We start from the raw sequence: 22,105 nt of genomic DNA on the forward strand, positions 1-22,105 counted from the left end.
AAAGAAGCCACTGGAGGATTCTCATGTGTAACCTTGCCAAGGGAACTAGCAGAACTGTGGCAGACATCGATCCCAATAACTGCATGACCATTCTGGCTGGGGCTTTGGACCTGCGGAGTAAGGCTCGAACATGATTTTGTATGATCTGAATTCTGTCTGCAGGTAGATAGACCCGCATCTGATTTGAATCTATCTCTGCCCCTATGAATCTTATTCTTTGAGATGGCCGTAACACAGACTTTGGCCAATTGAAGGTGATTCCGAGGGAATTGCCCAGTGATGTTGTGGCTTGCAGGCTCCGTAGAAGTAGATGCTTGGAGGTGGCAGTTAGAAGCCAGTCGTCTAGGTACGGAAACACCTGGAATCCTAGACTCCTCAAGTGAGCAGTCACTACTGCCAAGCATTTGGTGAACACCCTGGGGGCTGTGGTGAGACCAAAGGGCAGCGACGGAACTGAAAATGACTGCCTCCTAGGCTGAAGCGCAAGTGTCTCCTGGACGTTTGATGTATTTTGATATGGTAATACGTGTCCTTGAGGTCTATGGAGCACATCCAAACACCTTTCTCCAACAATGGGAGAATGGTTTGTAAAGTGACCATTCGGAACTTGGACTTCTTGACTGAACGGTTTAGGTTGCTTAGGTCCAAAATGGGCCTCAAGTCCCCGGTCTTTTTTGGCACCAAAAAGAATCTTGAGTAAGTCCCTAATCTGATCTGGTCTGCGGGGACCGGTTGGATGGCTCCTTTTTGCAGCAGTTTTGAAATTTCTCGGCTGCGGTATCCCGTTGACTGGGTGGCGGGTCCGGGATTCTTTTGGACTGAGGGGGGGGAACAACAGAATGGGATGGAGTAACCTCCGGCGATAATTTGAAGCACCCATCGGTCCTGAGTGATCCTCCCAGGCCTTTAGGTGCTTGGCGACCCCGACTGGCTCGGAGCAGCACAGTCGGGCAATCCCTCAGGGACTATGAAAAGCTGAAGAGCCACGAAAGGACTCGCGGTCTCCAGTGTTGCGGGGGCCTCTGCCGGCTCTGGGACGGCGTCTTCCTGATGAATTTCCCCCTCCTCTGCCTCTGGAGGGGGAACCTTCCTGCTGAGAGGGGTAAGACTTCTGCGATCTACGGAACCACATTTTCCCTCCTCTTTTAGCCTTGGGATAAGGCCGAAAGGGAGTGGAAAATCGTGCCCCTACGGCAGTCAGAGTCTTACCCTCCTGTTCACAGCGGGTAAGTGTGTCTTTCACCTAGGGCCCAAACAGGGAGGACCCATCAAAGGGGGCGTCGGCGAATAAAGACTTGAAGGCCTCCGCGAAATGACACAGGCGGAGCCAGGCTTGTCTCCGTAGAGCAATGCCTGTACCCGCCGCTCTACTCGCCCCTTCGAAATGGACGACATTGTAGCCAGCTGAGATCCAACCGTCTGGGCAGCTCCTCAGGCAGGTTACCTAAGAGTGTATCGGATAGGTCCTTAATCAGATCCCTCTGAAATCTCGTAAAGTGCGTCAGGTAGTTCAAAGACCTCAGAGTAAAGGCCGCGGAACTAAGGGTGCGCTTGCCGTACCGATCCATGCTCCTAGACTCCTTATTAGGAGGATGGACGGACGTAGAAGCCTCTGCTACATCTTGCTGGGTAGCAGATGCCACCACCATAGCATCCACAGCCACACCTTTTGTAAGGAACTCTCTATCTGGGGGCGCCGAAAGAAATTTGTTTGGACGAGCGGGCACCGGTTCCACAGAGTCTGGGTGTTCCCACGCCCTTCGACAGATCAAATCCAAGAGCTCGTCGAAGGGCGGAGACACCCAGGAGGCGGAGGGCTGAGCCCCAAAGGCCTTCAGGAACACCGACTCATCAACAGAGGGAGGTTTGGACTGCCAGCCGCCTCGTTGTTTTAGGGCTTCCAGGATGTCTGCAAAGGAGACATCATCCGAGGACGACTTGGGGGACCCCTCTGCATCATCGAGATCGGTGTCAGATGTCAAAGACTCGTCAGGGGAGTTAACATGCTTCCTCTTGCACGTTTTCTTCCTGGGAGTTTCTTCACAAGAGGCTTCAGAAGGACCTCCAGGAGGGGGAGAAACCCCAGCGGGGGTAACCTGAGGCCCAGGGGCTCCGCTGTCTGCGGACAAGGGAACTGCCAATGACCCAGTCTCCAAATGTAGGGAAGGAGCTGGGGAAACTGTGGAGGTAGCCAATGAAGATTTGGCTAGAGCACTCCTCATAGCCCTGAATGTGGGACCACCAGAATCCTGGGAAGGTCCCCCCTCAGTGGCCACGACAGTGGACGGTACTCCCACCGCCGACGCACCAAGAGGGAGACTTGGGACCGAAGGTATCAATCCCGAAGCCTCCCCCCAGGGCCGAAGGAAGAAGTCCGTGCACTGAACTCCGACCCAGGAGCCGGAGTCGGAGCAAGGGTCGGGCCTGACCCTAACACCTCCACTGGTCCCACCAACACCTGCTCCAATGGTGCCGAAGCTGTTGGAGGAGGAAGTACAGTAAGGGAGTGGACCATCGGCTCCGAAGCCAAATGGGCTGGAGCCGAAACCATCTTTTGGAACACCGGAGACTGGAAGAGTCGAAGGAGCACCCTGTCAATGTCCGAATCAGACATCCTGGAAGATCTCGAGGATACCGATCGGGCCCGAACCGATTTCTCCATCGGCTCCGAAGGGCTTGGGGACCGGCTCCGAAAGGACTCAACAATTATCGGCTCCGAGGAAACCTTCAAAGAAATTTCCCTCGGTGCCGATAAGGACTTCGGCTCCGAGGGGGAAGTGTCTGAGCCGATGACCCTTATCGGCTCCAATATCAGTGGAGCCTATGAGGGTGACCGCCCGCTCGATGCCCCAGACCTCGGCTCCGAAACCAGAGGGGTCGAGGCTGGAGGCATCGAGGCAGACCGTTCCGACCTCGGCTCCGAAGTCCGTGGAGCCGATGGAGAAGTCTGCTTAGTCTTCTTAGCCGTCGGATCCGACTGACTGGTCGGAGCCGGCGCTTTCCTCTTTTTAGAAGGAGAAGGAGAGGAAGACAAAGCCTCCTCAAAGGAAGGCTTAATTAATCCTTTGAGGATTAATTTGTTCTTCCTCTCCTGGAGGACTCTGGAGGAAAATGCATGGCATACACTGCACGATTCCTGTAGATGTTTGGCGCCAAGGCAATAGACGCACGAGGAGTGGTCGTCCGTTATGGACATTTTGAACCCATACCTTGTGCACTTCTTAAACCCAGAGGGTTTATGTTCTTTAGACATATTGTAGAAAAAATATACCACAACAGTAGATTAAGCGTTTGTATATACAAAAACACCAACTCCGAAAAATATTAACTAAAGAACTTTTTTTTTTTTTTTTTTTACACAAGAACAGTAAGAAAGGAAAAAGGAAACAAGGAGGGTCAAGACCCTCTAACTCAAACGGGTACTTGACCCACACAACCACTAAAGTAGCTAGTACAGGGGAAGGCCCCTCTAACTTAAACGGAACCTTCTCTGACAGGAAAAATTAAGCAAAACTCAATGAAAGAACAAGAAACACACTCGTACACAAAAAATAGCCGTTAAAACAGCTTTTGGGTTGAAATGAGTGAACTACTGACAGGAAAAGAGACTATAAATATAGTACTTAGTCCAGCCAATGTTGAGACCACGTCCAAGCTCTGTAAGCGGCAAACGAGATCTGGGGGATTAGTGGTGGTGCATCCTGGGATAAAGACAGCTCAGCCAATTAGAGGCCTCACTATAGCATAAGCGTGCCGAGTCGGAGCCGAGGGATCGGCTCCGAGCCCATCAGTCAGAATGTAGGCGAGATAGGATCACATAACATCTTCCTTTAAATAGTCCATTTGACTTGAACTATACAAAGTTTGGGGAGGTTCCATAATTCCTTTTGGTACCCACTTGTCATTTCTTAAACATTTGTTTTCCTGCATTTTGTTGAGGCTAACTTGCTCATCAAATTTTGGCAAAAACAAAGACCCCCCTTGCCAAATTTGAAAGCGGGGAGCTGAAAACTCTTAGAATACCTGTATGAACTTTTTTTCATCACACTTTTGATCACCTCTGCAGAACACAGGTAAAAATCTAAATATCTATCCAAATAATTTAAAATCTAATCATGTGGGAGGTTCTGAGAACACAACCAGGCAAACCCCTTCAAAATAGTACCGATGGCCATAGCCCTGGAAGTATAAAGCGAGTTATACACATACTGTAAACAGAGTAGTGACTTGTACAAAAGAACTAAATTTGAAGCAGATTCTCCTCAAGAAGAAACTGCAGACATTTTTCATACTTTCACTAGTCATTACAAACATACAAGCCTAACAATTCAATGTTCTGAAAATCAAAGTTGCAGAAGTAAGCATCTCCCCCCATACTTAATGATTTTCCAATCCTCATCAGAAAGAGTAGTATTAGCTGTAGTGTCAGATTTGGGAAGTGCATAAAAATGTAAAAAACTGAGAATAACTGGATGACTACCAGGAAAATAAGACAGTAACATATCCTCTGAAGTTGAAAGAACTGGAGGAATGGCTGAAGGGTCTGGAAATTCCATCTGTAACAGCTCATAGTATTTTCTGAAGGAGTGAGAAACCTAAGTGTTCTCACACTGAAAACTGCTGCATTCTGGAAATACTGTCGGACAGAGAAACCCCAAAAGGGAGAATCAGAAAATGAGTTCTCCTCAGAGTCTAAATCAGAAATTTGAGCTAACACGATTATCTGTTCCTTCACCCTGCTGTCCAGTCCACCTTCAACATCTTAAATCTCTTCAGGAAGAGGTGCCCCCCACTTTTTTTTTTTTACCAGAAACTACTTTACAATGAGGATCAATTGCCTGAATTAAACCTTGAGCCAGACTGAATAAACTACTCCTGTCTATGGAAATTTGAGTAGAAAAGTTCAGTTTAAGGTTTCTTTTGGTCAGGTAAAATGAGGCCAACAGTGTTATTAATGGTAGCGGAAGCTTCCTCATGAATATGCACAACATTCTGACAAAAGAAGGAAGCCTTCCCTGTCCCCTCTCCCAGGATTGCCAACAATGGATCTTCCAGTGCCCACTGATGGAATTCCAACAGTCGCAGAGGATATGGCTAACTCCTAGGTACATAGTGGCAGTAGGTGCTACACCAAACAGATCTGGGGAAAAACAGGAATGGTCTGAGGTAAAACAAATGGTCAGAGTAGCTACCCACTTGCAGCTGAGGCAAACTACTAGGCTGCTGTGGTGGCAAAGGCTGGTTGCGCAACTTTTTCTTTTTCTGGCAGGAGTATGGACTAAGACCGAAAGTATGTTCTGTTGTAAAAATGAAAATGGCACCAGTTTCCCCAGTGAAAACAACCAGACAAATCAGGTAAAACTTGGTCTTTAAAGGTCACTTTTTTCACACAAAAAACACAGTGAAAGGCACTTAAAAGTACAAATACAAAATTTCACCACTAAAAATAAAGTTATGTACTCACCATAATGTTCCATCTGAGCAGTTCTACTTCATTTGTTTTCAACCTGTGGGATACCAGATCCAGACTGGATCCAAGCTGGCAGTTTCACTAGCATCTGCTCCAAGCACCTCCCCTTACTCATAATACAACCTCCACTACCTTCCAATCCCCAGAGTTTGCTGACCTTCATCCTGACAACCCAACCTGAAACACTTAATGACCTACAACTGCAGTCAACTGGCTGTTCATGTAAAGTCGGGGGAAGGAGGGCATGACGGTTGAAGACAAATGAAGCAGAACTACGCAGATGGAACGTTATGGTGAGTACATAACTTCTTTATCTGAAGTAGTTTACTTCATTTGGTCTTTAACCTGTCCCCAGCTACAAAACTCCTGGGTGGCCCTCATATATTCCAGGGCACCGTGGAACCAAAGGATGCTCTCCTTCTAGAAGTCAAATCCAACTTGTAGTGAGAAATAAAGGTATGAGATGAGGACCAAGTAGCTGCAGAACAAATATCATCCAATGAAACTCTAGACCAAAAGGCCGCAGAAGTAGCCATGGACCTAGTGGAATGAGATTTCACCTGACCCGGAGGAGACTTGCCTTTGTCCTTACAGACCTGAAAAATGCATGAAGAAATGCACCTAGCAATAGTGAGTTTGGAAATAGGTTTATCCAAAAAGGGTTTATAAATGGACACAAACAGCTGATCTCATTTACAGAAGTTTTTGGTCTTGTGTAAATAAAAACTTAACTGTCTAGGAACATCCAACAAGTGGAGTTTATATTCTATTGTGTTAGCAAAGTTAGGAAAGAAGACAGGTAAATTAATGGTTTAATATTAACTTGTGATGCCACCTTAGGAAGAAAGGATGGATTGGTCCGAAGGGAAACCCTATCTTTGTGGAAAATCATATAAGGAACTTTGATGGACAAAGCTTGCAGTTCTGAAACCCTTTTAGCAGAAGTGATAGCCACCAGGAATGCTGTTTTGCCAAGATAAGAACTTTAGATCTGTGGTTGCAACAGGTTCAAAAGGCAACCAGAGCTTGAAGAACCATAGTAAGGTCCCATGGGGGAAATCAGGATCCTTGACAGGGCGGGCGTTAACAGAAAAGTCCCTTTGATAAAGGATTTACACAGTCTGGAAAAGGCTAGTGAGGCAGAATTCTTACCCATATGACAATGAGAAATGGCAGCCAACTGAACTTTGATAGAAGAACTAGCTCACTGTTGAAAAATATTGGCTAGGAAATCAAGAATGGCAGAAATAGGAGCCATGAAGGGGTCTAAACTCCTTTGAGAGGCCCAAAAGGAAAAACATTTCCATCTGCTGCGATAAACCTTTATAGTTAAAGACTTACGAGCAGCCACCAAAATAGACCTAATTGAAGAGGATAATCCAGGAGTCCTAACGATCATGGGAACTGGAGCAGTCAAGCCGTGAGCTTCAAACTGTCCAGGTTCGAATGAGGAACTCCCGATGGATGTGAAATCAGATTCAGAATGGAATCCAAGGCGGAGCCAGAAGGTGAGACCAAAGGAAGGGAAACCATACCCAGCAAGGCCAAAATGGGGCAATGAGGATCACTTTGCTACCCAGTCAAGGAGCTTTCGGTAGAAAGCTTGGAATAAAAGGTACGGGAGGGTAAGCATACAGAAGACTGGGAGGCCAAGCATGGACTAGAGCATCTCTGGGGGACTCCCCCCGGCAGGGGTTCAGAGTGAAAAACTTGCTGCACTTCACATTGGAAGGAGATGCGAAGAGATCATAGCAAGGCTGACCCCAACTCCAGGAAGATCTGCTCCGCTACTGAAAGATTCAGAGACAACTCGTAACGCATCACAATAGTCCGACAACCTGTTGGCTAGGATGTTGGACCTTCCCGGAATGTGTGTTACTATGAGAAAACGACCGGTGGAGATTGCCCATTCCCACACTCTAATGGCCTCGCGACAAAGGGGGTAAAGATCTGTTCCCTCCCTGTTTGCTGATTTACCAGACCATTGACATGTTGTCTGACTGAATTGCAATGGTTCCCAGAGGAAGAAAGGCATGAAGGGCCTGCAATGACAAAAGGACTGCCCTCATCTCTAGAATGTTTATATGCAAGCTGATCTCTACAGGGGACCACAGGCCTTGGACTGTCCTGCCCGAACAATGAACCCCCCCCCACCAGAGTTGGGAGGTGTCCGTAGTCACTGTGGCTTAGACATGGGCTGGAACAAAGGGTCTTCCCTCAAAGATCTCGGGAGAACATCCACCACAGAAGGGACGACCGACAGACTTGACTGAGTTGTAATGGATAAGACAATGGAAGTTTCCAACAGGGACCATTGTACAGCTAGTGTCCACTGTAGAATTCTCATATGTAACCGGGCACACGAAAGAAGCGTTATGGTCGCTGCCATTGAATCCAAGGCCCCTCAACACATTCTGCCGATGGAAGATGAGAACGGTAGATCAGAGAGATACATCCTCAGGTTTTGTAATCTGTCAGGAAGATTTTGCACTTGAATGAGTCTATCCTTGCCCCAATGTAGTCTATCACCTGGACAGGATTTAGAAGTGATTTGGATTGGATGTTTGCGATTTCCAAATGCAGGGCAAGCTTTAGGAAATAATCCCTGGTTTGAGGAAGTAGACGTCTGGTGGGAGCAGTGAGGAGCCAATCGTCCAGGTATGGGTAGACCTAAATCCCCTGAAGCCTCAGGTGAGCCGCTACTACCGCCAACACTTTGGTGAACACCCTGTCGCTGTGGTGAGACCAAAGGATAGGGCTCTAAATTGGTAATGACTGACTCCTAGCCAGAAGCGGTGGAACCTCCTGGAGCTTCTGTGCATTATGTGATAGTATGCATCCTGGAGGTCTAACGAGCACATCCAGTTGCTCTCTTGCGGGTACGGCATGATGGACTGTAGTGTGACCATACGGAATTTTTCTTTGGCAACTGACAGGTTCAGGGTAGATAGGTCCAGAATGGGCCTTAAATTCCCCGTTTTCTTTGGCACCAAAAAGAACCTGGAGTAGAAGCATGATCCGGACTGATCTTGGCAGACTGTTTCGATGGCTCATTTTTCTAGCAGCTTGGAAATTTCCTGTGCTGCTGCCTCCATTTGCATGGGTGGTACGTCCGGGAGGTGTTTGGGAGGAACCGCAAACGGGCTAGAGTATCCTCTGGATATAATATGAAGCAACCAGCGGTCTGATGTTACAGGCACCCATGCCGCCAGGTGCAAGGACAATCTTTCACCAGCTGCCTCCACAGTAGAGCAGTCGGGCAATCCTTCAGGGCTGTTGTCTGGGCCTGTCCACGAAAGGTTCTAGAGACCCAAAATTCCTCAGACCCCCTCTACCTATGGGCCGGCGTCCATTCTGTCCCCCTCTGCCTCTGGGGGAAGAAGAGCCCCGACTGTCCTAGGAATACTGTGACTTCTGGAACCACATATTTTGCCCTCTCTGATTCCGGGAAAAGGATTTTTGAGGGTTCGAGAAACGGATTTTGACAGCAGTCTCTTCCCATCCTTCTCACACTGGACTAAAGTCTCTCTGGTGGTCTTGCTAAAGAGCTTGGTCTCGTCGTAAGGGGCGTTGGAAAAGGACACCTTGAAAGGTGCCGAAAGCTGACAGTCTGAGACAGGCACTGCACCCCATGGATATGCCGGACCCAGCCGTCCTACCGCTCCTTCAGTGGCATATGAGAGGAGTAGCATGGATGTGTTGGAGACTGCTTTCAAAGTGGCCATCCTCACGGAGAACGATTCCCTGTCCTCCTGCGACATAGACTTAGGGGGAGACTCCGCCAACTCATTGACCAGGTCATGCAGGAGTCTCATGACATGGGCCAGGTAAGTTTAGTACCCTAATGGAAAAGGTTGATGAAGCATAAACCCGCTTCCCTAGGAGGTCCATTATCCACGACTCTCAGTCAGGAGGAACTCTCTTGGGCTAGTTCCTTCCTTGTGGCTGCTGCTATCACCATACCATCCACGGGGAGCCCTTTTTCCACGCTGGCCTGACAGTTGACTCAGGATCTTATCAGGACGTTTAGGGATTGGTTCCATGCTGTCAGTCTCCTTCCAGGCCCGCGAGGTGACCAGGTCAACCAGGCAGATCTGCGGGATGGGACACGCAGGAAGTAGATGGGCCTGTGCTGAAAGCCTCCAGGAACACTGATTCGAAAGAAGGTTTGGGTGCGGGGACCAACCTACCCCATTGGCATAGGATTTCCATGATATCTCCTTTGAAGACATCCCCGGAGGTGACCAAAGGGAACATTCCCCACCATCCAAATCGGTTTCCTCTGTGAGGGACTCGGGGGAGTCCAAGTGCCTCCTCTTACACATATGCTTGCAAGGCACATCTCCGGTGAGGCTCTCTGGGGGGAAGTCGCAAGCCACTTGTTCCTCAGGGGGGGAACCGTCTGGGGCTCCTCCGATACGGACTGTCCCTGTGGAAAAATGATGGGATGTGTAGCCAGAGCAGAGGGGGGTCGGGGTGGAATCAGAGGGAATAGTCAGGGGGTCTTTATCCAGAGGAGAGAACCCTTTCCACCATGAACGCCGAGGGAGAATGAACCTCCTGGGGTACCAAAACGGAAGCTGTACTCCCCAGATCCGACGTGAGAATCGGAGCTGGGCCCTTACTGGACAGAGCTCCAGAGGAGGGAACTTGGCCCAACAACTGAGCAGATGAAAAAAGTTCCACTCTCTCAGATCAGACACCCAAACTCTGGCTCAGAGAGCCACTCGGATCCAAAACTGTCAGATCTGACGTGCTCTAAGCAGCTGTCGGCATCAAGAAACAGGTACCGTCGGCGCCGACCCCCTAAGGCCAACCTCGGATCAGAGTACTCTGAAACCGATGAACGGATCGGAGAAGGAGAAATTGGTGTGAAAAAAATAAGTGAGCTCCCCCCTCCAGAGGGAGAGGGGGCTGGCAGGACCCCCATCTGGATCCGAGTACGAATCAACCTCATCATCAATTTATCCATGTCAACTTCCGATAAGCTCCTCGTGGATCTCAGCAAGGCCACAGACTCCAACCTGGCGGGTCGAGGAACCAAGGCCCTATATGGAGGACGTCTCTCCTCCGGCACCTGGGAAAATCTCTGAGATGGGAGCAGAGTGGAGTCAGGGATCCTAGCCTGACTTTTTGCGTGAGTAGAAGGAAGGTCCGAAGACCTCTTGCATTTCTCTGGATAAGAGAAGTGTTAGTCCTTGTGCTCTCTCTCCTTCTCTCTGCCCCTTTTCCATTCCACTTCCACAGGCTTAGATGTGGGAGTTTGAGTCCCAGCCTGGGAGGGAGGAGAACCAAGGGCAAGACAAGAAGGAGAGGCAGCTACAGTAGCTACTGTGACAGAATCAGTGGACGAGGCAGCCACCTCAGAAGTGAAAAGAAGGCCTTTGAGGACCAACAGCCTTTTTGTCTTTAACAGCGTGTGGGTTAAAACCAACGCAGATAGAACAAACTGTACTCAAGTGAGCAACGCCCAAGCACATCACACAGAGTGTGGCCATCTGCAGGAAACAATTTATGGCCACACTCAGTGCACCTCTTAAATACAGGCTTTGGGTTAGCCATGACTTGAACAAGAAAACACACTAAAGGAAAAAGGCGAAGAAAAACAACCTGTTTCCCAGTCACATACCACTCAAGAGACAACACTGAGGGGAGAGGGGAAACAATACAAACTAACACTAAACTAAGAAAACTTTCTAACACATGACGCACCAGCGAAGGGAGGAGGAGAGGGGACATGCACTAAACACCTAGATTAAAAATTTTTAGCAAAACGTTGCCAAAAAAGCAAAAAACCCACTCACTAACTCTGAGCTCAGGAGATCACGATGTTTCAGGCAAAGCCACGGCAAACGAGATCTGGGGGTTGGAAGGTAGTGGAGGTGTATTACGGGTAAGGGGAGGTGCTTGGAGCTCAGAGCAGATGCTAGTGAAACTGCTGGCTCGTATCCGATATGGATCCGCTAACCCACAGGTTGAAGACCAATGAAAAACTACTTCAATTAAAATGGTTTTCAATAACTTTTAACTTTTAAACTACCAGCAGAAAGAGTGCTCTCATTTAAATGTATAATAGTCCTTGTGACAGTCCATTAAAAACACAAACTCCTAGCTTTAAAATAACTTTCCTAAAAAGGAAAAAGTGTTATTTTAACAGTTTTGTAAAATGGATTTCCCCTCCCAAAGGAAACTTATCTGCCTAGCAAAGGAACACCACAAGTCAAACAGCGATCCTCAAATGCCTCAGATGAGAGTACTCTTTGGTGGAAAGAAAGCTCTGAATAGTCTGTCATCCAAATCTATTTTTTGTCAGCTTTACTCAAGCAGATTGAGGGTTGGGGTATGTAGAAGGTGCCCTGAAGCTTTGAAAGTTGGCCAGCTGTTACATCTTTTGCACGGTATAACCCATATAGCCACGGCTACTGGAGCAGTGATAATTATGATGAACATAAACAGACTCCAGAGAAATTTCAAAGTCGTTAAAAAGATACACTGACCATCTTTTACTTAAATCCCCAAAACATAAATGTGGAGCAAAAAGGACCATTACTAAAAGAAAAACTGAAGCAAAAAGTTGCCAGCATCTTACTCAAACAAGGCATTATGACCACCGGAGCAAAGGAACTTCTGCAGCATTAGATGGTATGGGTACTTCCTCTCATCAAACAGCATTGGTGATGTAAATCCCACTGAACAAATGAAAAATGTTAACCTGAAAACAGAAAGAGCCTGTCAATGAACAATGAATTGCCTTCATAAATAGAATGTCACAGCAAAACAAAACTAAGAATGAGTGAAGTTTATCCAAGGAAAGAAATTTACATTAATGCTTTACTCAAAACAGTACTTTTTAACCTACACTATCAGAGAAAGAACCCTCATGGGAAATGAACAGCAATATCTATACATTCTTCAAAAAAAATAATTAAAATAAACTACTGAGATATACCATTAGAATACACAGTAATTTACTCTCTCACTGTCCTTGTCACAATAACAGTTTCAAAATGTGAACATAAAATACTCTTATTTGGTCAACAGTACATTAGCAACCTTTCCTTGAGGAGTTTTGGGTGAAAGCTACAAACTTGCTTTGAGGGCATGACACTCACCCTCAGTAGATCTTGCAAAAATGGTCAGATTAATAAAAAATCATCATTAGGGTTCAATCTCACCTGCCTTGTCATCAGACTGGTTAGATTTTTAAACAGTTTTTTTCATTCTCTGTGCAGGCTACAGTGGTCTTGTCCATAGTAGGCATATGAGCAAATTCCACAAAGCTTTAATTGTTAATCAGCTTCTACAGTCAACACCTGAAAACTTTTGCCTCAAAAGGCCCAATGTCTGATCTGATTTACACAGATTTTAACCTTTTTCTCACACAACTGGGTGGATGCTCTCCTATCAGAACATCTGTGTTATAAGGGGGACATAGTACAGACATATCAACTTACCATTAATGTTAACAGTTGCCTTCAACGCTGTAGCAGTAACCTTTGGAAGCCCCTGGCTGACAAATGCCAGAAACCTACCCCCTTCCCCAGGACAAGGAGATGCCCTCCCATTTGACATCAGGATAAAAAGGGTCATCAGTGTGTACCATTTCATCAGGGCTTTCTTGCCCAACAGTCCCACTCAACTTGTTGATGGCCAGGAGCAGAACCTGTCCAGTACTGTCCACAACAATGTAACAAAGGAAAGGAACAAAAGAAAACCTGAGGGGAAACCGGAGTAGGTAATAGGGTACCCAGCTCAACCCAAAAAGGACAGCCATGAAAGAGGGCTGGTGGGAGGAAATAAATACCCCAACAGTAAAAACACAATCTACATTTACAATAAGCAGATACACAACTATATTAAAAGCTCATCAGTTATCACTGTTGTAGTAACCACCATAGGAAAGGTTCTCTAGGGTTAGAGAGAAAGGGTAATTTGGACAGGTGAGAAGTCTCTGCATAACTGCACAGGCAAATCCTGTCTTGGCCCTAGAAGCAGCAGCCAGGATGCAGTGTTTTGAAAAGGTATGGACTAAGGACTATGTAGTTACTTCCAGGACACAACGGGTTAAGTACTCCCCTCAGAAAGCCAATAGTGGCTGTTGTAGCTTAACTATGGTGCTACCCAATGTTATCAGTACCTGCTTCTCAAGGGGTTCACAGCAGAAAACAATACAACCATCAATCCATCAAATTGTGACTGCTGACTGGTTTCCTCTCTATACTTTGCAAATGCCACAAATAGTTGGTCAGATTTACAGTGGTTCTTTGTTTTGTGCAAGTAAAACTTGTGCTGCCTGTGCACACCCTGGAAATGCAAAACTTTCTCAGAGGCAAAAGAAATGAAGACAGGCATGTTTAGTGATGACTTGGAGAGATCTTAGAAACTACAATATACATCAAAGATACATTTGTACGCACAGAAATTGTTAAAGAAAACGTTCTCTACACAAGGATGCACAACTTAGAAACTCTGCTGGCTGAAGTGATGGCCACCAATACTACAACTTTCCAAATCATGAATGCGAAGTCAGTGGTGGCATCGGGATCAAAGGGAGATAAGGCAAGCTCTTCTTGAAAAACAAAATCTATTTAGATACCAAGGGGGGCAGAGAGATGCTTCTTGAAGAATTCAGGTGAAGGAGACCCTTGAGAAATAGCTTCACAGGCTCTCAGAGTCAGAGGATCCACTTCCAGTAGTAACACCCAAGGTTTCTCCTTGGCCATGCTGTGAAGCATGGAGAACTAGTGCTGCCTGGGCCAAAAGGGGGTTATAAAAATCACCCTCAGCCCATCCTCTCTATTCTTCTGAAGTACTCTGGATGAGAAGAGGAAAGACAAAAATAACTTTGCCTAAAGAAAGGAGAATGCAACCATCCTCCAGACCCATCTGGTTTGAAGCCTTTGAACAAAACTTTGATTTGCCCCATTTCCTCTGAGGCAAACGGCACTACTTCCAGTAACCCCACTTGTGTGCGCAATGGTGGAAGATTAACCTTAAGGATCCGCCAACATGATGAGTGCATTCGCAAAAGCGGTTTTCTACTCTGTTGGTACTGAGAAAATAGGATCAGTCCCATGTCCTGTGCAGTGTACTAGAGCTGCATGGCTATCCAGCACAGAGAATATGAGTGAGTACACCCTCCCAACACCATCTGGTGGTGTACCTCATTCACTGCAGTGTTGTCTGAGCTCACCACCAGAGTGTCTGGTGCCCACTTTTCTTTGAAGACAAGTCGGGCTTCCGCCAGCCATCAATTCCCTTAGATTAATGTGTTTTGTCCTTAGAGAGCTCTCCCAGCTCTCCTTGCATTTTCAAGTCTCCCATGTAAGCACCTAATGCAAGTTCTGAGACATAGGTTGCGAGCACCTGGGAACCCACATGAGCTCTGTAAAGTAATATGGAGTTCATAGGTTCACAAGTATAAACTAGGTAAACAGCCACCAGGATCTTGCCTAGTCGTGCAACCCAACTCAATTAGTTCACTATGTTTCATGGACATTAAATAGGAGGGAGTATGTTAGCTAGGAAGTTTCTAGAGGTCACTGGGGGGTACTTTAGCCAGTACTGCTCTCCTTCCTTGTTAGAGACATGGGGGCCAGACCAGGGATGAATTTCAGATTTCCCATCCACTGGTCAAGGTTACACTTAAAAGTTATTGATCAACTCTGCTTCACATGGATGGGAAAGCCTGTTCCAGAGCATGGTGATCCTTTGATAAACATCCAACTGGCCAATATGTCTTATTTATATCATAAACAAAATTTAAATCCCTGGTTCTAGTAGTTGTAATGCTGTTCATTTTATGGATGTGCAAAAGGCTCATCAGAGCTGGAGCTCAGGATATCTTGTATGGCAGGCATAGATCAAAACCACGTAACCTGTAGGAGACAAAGCTCAAGGCTTTAAGGCTATCTGGACAGGGCAATGCGTTTATACCCTGGATTCAACTGGTAAGGAACTCTAGTGGGCAATCCAGCAGTTGCATATGTCTGGTCAGGTACATGATGAAAGGGGCATTACATTCAATAATGGGTCTGATAAGACAGAATAAAACAGAACTAGGACTTTATTGAACATGGATACCCCTCCCTTAATTATAATCTGTGTGAAACATGCTTTTTCATACTACCATGGCCACATACTGGTCTAAGACGATTCACATGGCAACCTTCTTAATGCATGGGAAGAGAAGGGTTTGGACTCTACTGCTGGTGTGGCACTCAATTTTCTTCAGGTACCACAGGATTCTTCTTCTATGAAGACTAGTTATGGGAATCATGTGAATGCAAGAGGCCATGAACACCAGAGTGAAATCCCAGGCAGGGATGCAGTCCTCCAGACTAACAGACTAAAGTACTGGTTAAGAAACCATCTCATTCAGAGAAAGGAAAACTTTGATCTCTGGAATCCAGTTCTGACCCCAAAATCACTGTGGCGTAAGGCTGGAGACAATTTGTACATGTTGAAAGTAAATCCCCGATTTGAAAGGCAATCTATGAAAAGTTGGAGGGATGTTTTAACTCCTTCCAGGGTGCTTGCATGAATGAGGGATTTGTGCAGATAAGGGTAAAAGTGGAAGCAGTCTGTTCTACAATAAAATATTAATGAGAGACACATTTAGTGAAGACCGGAAGCAATAGACAAGGCAAGGGAAAAGTAGAGAACTGACTGAGAACCTCCAACTTTGAAGTGAAGAGTCATCTGTGCTTTTTTGCTATACAGATGTGTAGGTAAGCATCCTTCAGATCAAAGGTGAACCATGAATGCTTGGAAAATAGGGCATACCAATTTCTATACAATACTTATTTTGAATTTAAGGACAGGGGTATTTGGCAATGATACATCAAAGATGGGCCACAAGATCAATCCCTCACTGAGACTTAAACAACCTAGAGTAAAATAGCATTCCATCTTTTCTATGAACAAATTCTATGGATCCTTGTTGTAAGAGATTTTGGACAGGAGTATGCACCTCCTTTAGCTGCCCTTGAACTAGAAGAATGCCTGAAAACTTTGCAAGGGAAAACTGCATTTTGCAACCTGAGCTTACAAGGCTCAGGGCCCACCTGGCCTGAGGTTGAGGGAAAAAAGGGGAAAATCTGCTTTCCCCAGCTTTTGGGTTAGATGGTAGGGAGTGGGGTTAGGTTGGGGTATGACTTAGGAGAGTTGATAGACTGGTGTTATTTTCAGAAAGAGTTGCTGGTACCCATCAGGCATGGATTCGGTTAACCTTGACATATTCCAGTGGACTTTCCCTTTTTGGGCTTTCTGCTCAGGTTTAGATTAAGAAACGGGGGGAAAAAAAAAAACAAGTCTTTGGGGTAGATCTTGCTAAACTCAAGCAGGGAGACTTGTAGAGAGTCTTTGACTGAATAATTTTCACCTCTTCCTCTAGTTTCTTAACACTTTCAGCATAAGTCCAGAGAGGAAAATCTTGTCCATAACAGCATCACAGATTTCTGTTTGAATATGCTCTGGTAGGGGGGTCAGTTTTTTATGTCGGTCTGCCTCCTAATGATGGACCCTAAAGCAGATGCCCTGCTTCATGCTTCCATAGCAAAGACAAATACGAGAGGCAACTGGGAATCTGGGAACTATTGCTGCAAAGTTCCAGCAACTCTTTCTGCAAAGTCTCATCCTTCATCACATCCACCGCTTTCCTTCATCTGATCAGCAACTCCTGGTAATGAAATGAACAGTTCAGAGCTTTCTTACCCATGGCAGCTGACATGTGGGCCTTTCAGCTAACACTACAGAAGGCCCTGCCCACCCTTGCTTAATAAGGGATTCCCTGGGATATTGCCTGGGCCCACCGATGCAGTGTTTTTGGTCTTAGAGCATTAAGGACCTGTTCCATAGTGATACTTGGCTGCCTTGGACCCTGATACAACTACCTAGGGATCTCCCACTGGTTTCATCTATTGGTGTCTAACCAGCAACCAGAACAGAGCACTGGTTGGAAATCAGGTTGCATGGATGTGTCTTCAAGGACACCTGTGACTTCCCTTCCTCTAGGGCTCTAATCAAGGGGCCTCAATCCTCACCACTGACACTGGTGGGGAATGTTCATTTAGAAGAAAAATAGATGTCACAATATTAAAATTCTCCCTAAGAGAGATATCCTCAGGTGGTGAGGCTGGAACAAATGCTTTTTATTCAGATATGACCTTACAGAAAGCTGGTATTCTTCAGAGTCATAGGAATCTGGAGGCTCTTAAGAAGAGGGGGTCCCTTTTACTTCTAGGAGAAGAGATTACTGGAGCAAGATACCTTTCAAGGCACAGCTGCCTGGACATTATAAAACCCATGAGATCCTCAGATAATCTAAACAAGTTCTGCAGGTAATGCCTGAATGCGGTGAGTCTTGGGCTTAAGCAACAAATGCAAGCCAACAAGAGGTTTCTTTCTTTTTGGCACTGGGCCTAAACTTGATGTGTACTATATGTTACAATAGAATCAAGCAACAGGCAAGCGACCAGGTCCTTAATCCAGTCTCTTAGGGTTGTTTTGTGAACATATATATGGAAGGGAAACTGCCCCCCCCCCCCCCGTCACTAGGATTAGGGTGTCAGACTCTATCTAGTACCTGTCGAGCAGCTGTTGACCCATCCAATAACTGGGTGTGCATGGTTCTAGAAGATATTGATGCCGCTGACTCCAAAGAGAACTCATCGGAAGACTTAGAAGAACGTTCGGTCAAAGGTTCATAGGTGTTTAACCACCACAAGGGCCTTTTTAAGCCTAACCAGGCACCCCAAATTTCTGACAAGTTCTGATACCCTTGATAAGTGTAAGCATGGGCCTAAGAGATGAACCATTCACAGGTTACCTCTGCCCATAGGTGCTAAACCAGGGAGGAATTTCTGGCTTCTCATCCAATTGTCTAAGCTGCACTTGAATTGGGTTAGGGAGGAAGACTGCTTCACATGGTTGGGGAGCCTGTTCCAGAGATGTGGTAGCCTCTTGGATACACATCTCGCTCTCCAGCAGGTCCTAGTTATAACACAGGCAAGGTTTAAGTCTTTAGAACAGGTAATTCTGGTGCTGTTTGTTTTGTGGATATGCAGGAGGTCCAGAGTGGGGTCTGGCATAGATTTCCCCTCAAAAGCCTGTCAGACAATACAGGGATAGGACCTTGAGGCAGTATGCATAGGACATATTACTTACACCCTGTATTCTTCTAGTGAGGAACCTCTGTGGACGTTCCAATTGATGGATATGTCTGGGTATACCAAAGGTAGACACGTGATGATCAAAGGCTAGATTACTACGCGTGTCTCCCCCCCCCCCCCCAAGTCCCTGACTACTGGGTCAACTCTAAGAGGTGTGTTGTTAATATGACAGTTACCAGGGATGGATGACTTCCCAAAGGATACTATTATGCATTTCTTGGCATTTAGTTTTCGTCCATGGCTCTTACACAAATTGGTTGTCTGTATCAGCCCCTTCTGGAGAACATTTGTGTCAATGTGAGACTAAATGACTGCTCTTAATACGCAATCTGCAAATTTAATCAATCAGTTAAAGACCATTGACATTGGCCTTTACTTCCAAGAATTAAATGCCAAAAAGGAACGGTTCAAGGACTGACCCATGAGGGGCTCCACTTGTGACTGGCCTCTTTGTAGAGGTGGACTCCCCCAATCTAACTTACTGGGTCCTTTCTGTGAGCCAGTTGGCTATCCAACGGATGACGTACTGGTTTGTAGCTAATCTCTTGAGTTTGTCAACACCAGAGTGGGATATTGTGTCAAATGCCTTGGCCAGGTCAAGGCAGGCAGTGTGAACGACTTTGCTCTCATTCATTGCTTTGGTGACCATCCTGAAGTACACCAGGTTGAGAAGGCATGACCTGCCCTCGACTAAACCAAACTACGACGGGTCCAGTGTCTGGAGTTTTACTCTCTTTCTACTGATCATCTCCATGATAATTCTTTCAATGGCTTTACATAAAAGACTAGTGAGACTTATGGGTCTCTAGTTTCCTCTGTCCGTAGATGGCCCAGCTTAGTGCAGAGGAATGATTGTTGTCTTTCTCCATTCATACAGTTAAACAGTAATTTCAGAGGCCCTGAAAGGTCACACTTCATGCTATTTAGTAGGCATCCTGGAATATTGCCTGGGCCCACTGATCCAGTGTTTTTGGTCTTAGAGCATTAAGGACCTGTTCCCTAGTGATAGTAGGGAGAGTTATATTTAATGGTATTTCCTGAGGGGAAGGTTGGGGGGGTGGGGGGTGGTGGCAAAATTGGAGCTGAATGTATCAGCCAGGAGGTATGCTATGTCTTCCGGCTCAGTAAAGGTGGCTCCATTTACAATAAGCTCTGCACACAATTGTGTATTGCCTTTGAGGTTGTGGACATAACTAAACAAATGCTTTGTGGTTGTCCTTGGCCTGGGATTGTGAAAGTGCCTCACCATCTTCAACAATCTCAATCCTGAAAGGGCTATCAGAAACTAGAGATGTAGTCTCTCAGAACCTTTTCATTCAGAAGTTTCTTTTGAAGCAGGAGCCTAAACAAAGGACAAGCAGATGCCATGCTGGGTGTAGAGCAACACAGACAGCATTGGTTGCTTAAGTATTTTTCAAGCAAATCAGCCCTACACCTAATGGTCCTGAAATTAAAATAAAAGCACTGGGATAGTTGGGCAAGTCATGCTCAGGACCTTGGCAAAACAAACAAGAATGGAAGCAGAGTTAGATGACCAATGGTGGGTATAATGGACATTAACAGGAACTGGAAAAAAAAAGGTTCCTCAACAGGGTACTTGGCTTTGCAGGTGGCCTTTGCTCAATCTCTGGCTTTGAAATGACTAAACTACTACTTGATACTAGTAGTTCAAACTTAGTCAGCAAAAAAGAACTGAAGAAATGGTGCTGGATGACCTCCCCCTTTATATGCAGACATCCCAACGTCAAATTGGTGTGTGTTTGCCAGGCCTGAGGGAAATCGCTGCTATGTGGGCAGACCTCAAGCTTCCAAATGCAGAAAAATCCTGCAAGATTAATGTAGTTAAACAGGAACATTTACCTCTTTCTTTCCCCAAATTTGCTACATGATGCTGGTCTAAGAACATGGCACAAGTTGGCCAGGTGCCACAGGTTACCAAGAACAGCAGTCTAACCAGGACGACCCCCAAACCTTATAGAAATAAATGGAAGAGAAGGACAAGGAGAATAGTGATGGGACAACCATGTTAACTGCAACACATACATGAAAGAATCACAGGGATAAAAGATGATTAATATCACGACAGGAGCATACAAAAACCTAAAAGTTAAGCTCCTAACACAACTACACCAGGTATATTACATTGTTCACTGCTGCAGTACTGCTAACATTTGGAAGTTTTCCCAAAGATTATGGACCAGTCAACAACTCGCTTTGAATAGGTGCCGTTTACTGAAGTCCCTGTAGAATGCCTATGGTAAATCCAGCATTGGATCTAGAGGTCATTTTCAAGTTATAAATGCTTATAGAAAAGTATGGCTAGATGACCAGGCAGGTCGTTCATAGACCCAACTATGACAGTAGTTAGTGGCTATGGCACCTGTGAAGTGGGTTTCACATGCCCTGGAACAGTACTGGTGTTAAAGTAGATGAAGTAAACCAGGCATTTAGAGAGGATCTGTTTATATAGTGGCTTGCCCTCCCTAACTTTTGGGAAGGCTATGATTTGAGTTCCCTTCTGTTTCAGTACTGTGTGTGAAATTTCAGCTGCCTAGGCACACGGAGAAGGTGCAAAAATCCTTTTATCTATTGAAAGAAAAGAACACAGATTAATGACCTGATTCAGAGAAAATTCTGTCAACACTTTGGCAATGACAGTCACACTGGTGCAATAAGTTATCCTGTCCATTACAGTGGACCAAACATGCAGCTTCCTCTGAAACAGACAAAACCAGAGGTCTTCCACTTAACACATGAATGCCCAAGGTGATGTCGGTACAAGAAGGATAACTGTCCATCTTATGGCACAATGGCTTTTTAGTTATACTACCAGACTTACATAAGCATAATTAAAAGATTTCCACAACATGGTACTCGTAGAATCCTGAAATGCCAGACTGATTTTTTTCCCCCCTGAAAATTGCTTTTCCAGTCTTTTCTCAATCTTTTATAAACTCCTCTGATTGGTTCTTATAGTCATCATGCAATATCTTGTATGTCCTACTAATCAACCTTTTCAAAAGCAGCTTCGATTATAAATTTCTGTTATAGATTCAACTACAAACTTCACCAGAGAAGGTCTTTCAACTTAAGAATCCCCTATCTTTTTTTTTTGCCTATGCCACTGACATAGGTTCATAGGTAGGTAACACTAGGCTATTGGCCCTAGGGCCTATATAAGCCTAGCCAAAAAGGTACCTTGGCTTTCGCCACCCAAGAAAATTATTTTCCTGTGCCCCTGTCGAGGAGAGCCACAGAAGTGATCCTTGGGGTGAATTTTCCATTTCCCATCCAATCAAGATTTTTCTTGAGTGCTAATGAGGAGTTTTGTTTGATATAAATAAATAGTTTGTTCCAGAGTATGGGAAGTCTCTGGGACATGAATTTAGCACTCCAGCATGTTGTTTGTTGTGGAGACAAGGTTTAGGTCCCTAAAGCGTGCATCTCGGAGGGATTGGGATTT

At 45.7% G+C, this 22,105-nt stretch overlaps 1 protein-coding gene across 1 annotated transcript in view; it reads right to left on the reverse strand.

Moving 5' to 3' along the window:
* Positions 1-22,105, reverse strand: part of HUWE1 (HECT, UBA and WWE domain containing E3 ubiquitin protein ligase 1) — a gene marked incomplete in the record, with an annotated part of 5,008,559 nt that overhangs the window by 2,658,268 nt on the left and 2,328,186 nt on the right. Inside the window, 1 exon segment of the mRNA XM_044079288.1 lies at positions 12,060-12,182. Within this exon segment, the coding sequence (XP_043935223.1) occupies positions 12,060-12,182 (123 nt within the window).

Source organism: Protopterus annectens, chromosome 8.part0 (genome assembly GCF_019279795.1).
Source record: "Protopterus annectens isolate FY-2018-M chromosome 8.part0, PAN1.0, whole genome shotgun sequence".
Lineage (NCBI taxonomy): Eukaryota > Metazoa > Chordata > Ceratodontiformes > Protopteridae > Protopterus > Protopterus annectens.